Consider the following 4,137-nt stretch of genomic DNA (forward strand, 5'->3'; position numbering starts at 1 on the left):
TCGACAGGAAAGATGTAGGCTGGTGAAAAGAGTGTGCTATATATTGTCTGGTACGCTGCTGACTTTACGAACGACCTGTACAGTTTCTTCAGATGCGTGGGTTCGGCGTGACTCGCGGCGGCTTGCACCTTCAAACTTGGATATGCAAAATGGCAGTTGTCTGTCGTTTCTATACGGAGGATCGTCTATAATTTTCTGATCGGCTGGATTCTTCGAAGATACGTGTTCAAGTTCGGATAGTGAGGTTTTATTTGCTCCAAAACAGACATTCTCTTCGACGTCATAAAGCAAACAGCGATCACGTACATAGCAATATCGTGAGAGTCTGAACTTGCCGACTGTTCCGAGTGTGTCACTCGATTATTAATGGCTTTCAGGAAGACAGGTCCAGATGTTTCGTAGATGCCATGGGATGTGCGTTGGCGGTCTTCTATACGGTAGCTGTCACGGGAACTTGAGCCATCTTCCCGGCGTGGCAACGCCACGGTCTTTAGCGCCGAGGCCGGAACGGGCACGACTTTCCGGCCTCGGCGCTGAAGCTTCACAGAGCCCCACCAAGGCGTTTGCTGGGAGACGAAGCCGACTTGTGGCTCTGAAGAGGTCCGTTGTGAGAAGGCTCGGGGAGAATTAAAGACAGACAGCAGGATCAGTCGAAGGAAACGTCGGCCAGCGGGCAGGATGGGTTGGGGTCGAGATAAGGTGCTGCTCGTTGAGGCTCCGGCGGACAGAGGGTCTCCGCACCTTTTACTCCTCGGGATTGGCTTCGGTCTTCGGGGCTGGACCTGTGCCACCGACTTGGACATGGGGTGATACAAGCTTCTCTCGAATGGCAGCGGGTGATCTCGGGCATACGCCATCACCGAAGTCGGTGTTGGCGCTGTGTTGTTGGGCCGGGACCTACCTCTCAAGCGTGACCATCTCCTTCTCCTCTTTCTTCTTTCTTTGCACACCAAGAGACGAAAATTGGACGCGGGGTCCTCTATGTTACCTCTCTTCCGGGGGGGGATGAGTTTGGGTTGGCCTGAGGACCTCATCGGACTTCACGACGGCCGGACCCCCAAAGCAAGTGCAGGCCTGCACTTGCGAATTTCGATTCTCCACCGAACATCCAATCATGTCCACATTGGTATCGCCGAGCTTGATCCGTAACCGCCCCCCTCCAGCAGCATTGGCCCAGGCTTCGCTCGCACGTCGTCTGTTGATGTCACGCGCCTGTCGTTTACCCGGCCGCCGACGGTGCCCTGGCCAGGTGCTGGATATTTCGATAGCCGCCTGCCACCTGATGCATCTGTGTCTTTTCCGTAAAGAAGCAGTCCTCGATCTCGTGTCGTTGGATAGTTGCAGTCGGAGTATGTCGGGGCTCTTTCTGTCGCTTTCGTCAGGGAGATGTCAGATACCCAAGGGCATAATCGGTCTGGCCGGACTCGAGTCAACAATGACGCACAGCACCGAGTATATATCTCCACAAATAGGCCGCTTTCTTATGAAAGAAACATGGCCGGGGCCGCCGACCATGTTGTAGCCCAGGACCATCCGGAAATCAGATGCTCCACTGGCGTGGGACGGCAAGCGTTGAGAAACAAGGGATCATATCAATGGCACATCAAAAAGCTATGTGTTCTTGTTCAGAGACTCAACTACGGGTCCTGCTCGGGCAGTTCGGGCATCTCCCATTTTGCATGGCGATATAGCAGAAGCTTTAGATATCGCGCCATAATACCCGCCACGGCATCGAGGGCTCGTATCTTTGCTGTCCATCACCTGGGACACGACGACGCTAAGCTATAGGAATCCGGCCGGTGGACTATCATAGTCCTATTCATTGTGTTCCTCGTCTAAACTCCACTATCTCTGTGTTGTTACTAACGGCGGACCAAGGAGAGCGGACCACGTTGAGGGTCAAGTAATAGCAGTTTATTGTCTGTTGCTTCTTCTCTGGTTGTCGGTGCTTCTCTCGTTCCGTGCGCCGACGACCACTCGCCGTGCTGTTGTCGTCTCTCTCTGCCTCTCCCGGCTAAACACAGGGGAAGAATGCCTACTCTCCCTCTTCCCTCTTCCCTCTCTCTCTCGCCACATCCCGAAGTGCCTGATGTTTCGTTCCCCTGCTCTTGCAACCAGCAAACAATCCTTAAGGCTGCGGGGTCGGTTGTCGGTTCCCAGGCCGGCGGCTGTCGTGCCAAAAGCTGCTTCGGCACCGAAAACGCTTCTGGGCCCCTTGGGACTTTGTTGTTCAGTTGTTCCCAAGTCTCGAATTTTTGCGCACCACTAATGAGAAAATAATTACCCCGTGCCCAACATTCGCCTTTGTGTTGCAAACCTTAATTGTCTTGGCAATTTCAGCAAAACGGTTGCTTGTTGATGGAGGCTTGGCATTTCCTTTTCGTCTCGTCCATGCTTCCCACCCGGCATGTCTGCGTGGTCTTTGTTAATGCCTACCTACCTTACCTACCTACGTAGCAGTATCTCATTCTGTCCCACCGAAGGGTCCACAAAATACTGTGCTTGGACTATCCTTTATCTTAGATAATAACACCGCGGAGTCCATCTTATTCCTCGTACCGTAGTGAGGCCGTAGTGGAAGCCCAGTAAGAACAACCAGAGGCAACTTAAGGCACTGTTTTGGAGTTTCCTGTTGTTGTTGTTGTTGTCTCTTGCACGTGGGTAGACTGATAGAGATACACAATTAAGGTATGCGGCGCAGTGTGTTACCAAGTGAGGTGGTAGGGTAGGGAAGAATATAGTATCACGAGTAATTACCTAAGGCAGATAGGTTGCGTCCAGGCAAGCCTTCCGCCCGCCTGCCGGCCACCTCAAGGAAGATCCGCCCACTTCCCGAGGACAACGCATAACACAGGTCGAGCTCGGCAGGTTTTCCGGTAGGTAAGATAGATTCTAGATGGACAGGTACGTACCTACTCGGTCGTCCCATCTGCGTTTGTGGCTTGTTTCGGTTCCTCCCCCTCGTGAGCCGCAACCCTAGATTAGCTTTTTGATGGTACCCACTGCATGCTCGAACTATACTGCAGTAAGAAATGGTGGCGTGTGTCATGGCCCTAACCACGGATCACTCGCGTGTACCCCTGCAACCGAATTTTCTACCACATGGTTCCTTGCTATGTGTACCCATCCATGGACGGGGACGGGGATGAGAACGGGTGTTCGTGGGGACGCATAGTCGGGCGTTGGATTTGACTATTTCAAGAGAATGCATCGTGGATCTTATGTGCCTAGTTCGTACATCTCTTGGTCCGCTCCTACATATTTCTCTCGCCGTGGATAGGCATATATGCCCACCCACGCACAAACTTACGTTCTTGTATGCAACTCTCCAAGAACGTCGATATACAGACATGTATACATAGAGAGAGAAGCAGAAAGGAAAATCTCCACTCGATGTCCGGCGGAGCTAGAAACGAACCGAGATGGACTAACAAACAGACCACAGATTCATTCATGCATTCGAGTCTCCAAGGAGGGATGTAGTCATGAAGGAAGTCAGTATGTGACTGTGAATAAAGGCCCGAGAAAATCCAAGAGGCGAGAGGTAGCATCCGTCCGGCTCGGAGAAAATTCACGCACGCTCCCAGAGACAGAAAGTAAAAAAAGGGGGAGCGTCCTGCGATGTTACGTAGCTGGCGTCAAGCAAGCCCGCCTGGTCCGTGAAGCTAAAGGCAAAAGCAACATCACAAGCAGGGCAAACCCAACGCCGAGAGCAGCAGGATGGAACGGACATGGAGATGGACACGGAAACGGACTAGTATCAGGGTATTTCAAGTCACTAGACATGATGATAACCGGAACTCTCCATGTCGAATTTGATGCTTTGCTTGGTAAAAAAGGGATAGAGTATCGACATGGACATGGATCTGGCCAGGCCTGGGCAAAGGGGGTAAGGAGGAATAAACTGAAACGCCGAGAAGGGCGAGAGAGAAAAAAAATAGCACAGTGTGTATTTGTATGAGTTTACGTGTGGCTTCGAAGGCAGATCAGCTGCGATGGGGGCCGAAATTGAAATCACTGCACACTGTGCTCGTTCTCTTTTCCCCAAAGCTTGCCCGAGTCGCCACAGCCGGGACCGGTCGGAGAGAGCATAACCGAAGGGACATGCGTCGGAACCGAGGAAACCGTCGAGACCGA

The 4,137-nt window shown here is 52.3% G+C and overlaps 1 protein-coding gene across 1 annotated transcript; it reads right to left on the bottom strand.

Annotated features, from left to right (window-relative positions):
- B0T26DRAFT_181954 (uncharacterized protein) lies at positions 1 to 1,210 on the bottom strand. Its single transcript, XM_060433621.1, has one exon. It carries the CDS (start codon positions 1,032 to 1,034, stop codon positions 186 to 188), a length of 849 nt encoding a protein of 282 aa, XP_060301529.1. The 5' UTR covers positions 1,035 to 1,210; the 3' UTR covers positions 1 to 185.
- Between the last annotated feature and the right edge of the window lie 2,927 nt (positions 1,211 to 4,137).

This window comes from Lasiosphaeria miniovina (assembly GCF_030549165.1).
Source record: "Lasiosphaeria miniovina strain SMH2392-1A chromosome Unknown B0T26scaffold_2, whole genome shotgun sequence".
NCBI lineage: Eukaryota > Fungi > Ascomycota > Sordariomycetes > Sordariales > Lasiosphaeriaceae > Lasiosphaeria > Lasiosphaeria miniovina.

Coding starts and splice junctions, on each gene's coding strand:
- B0T26DRAFT_181954 (XM_060433621.1), bottom strand. CDS start 1,034: ATGAGGTCCTCAGGCCAACCCAAACTCATCCCCCCCCGGAAGAGAGGT.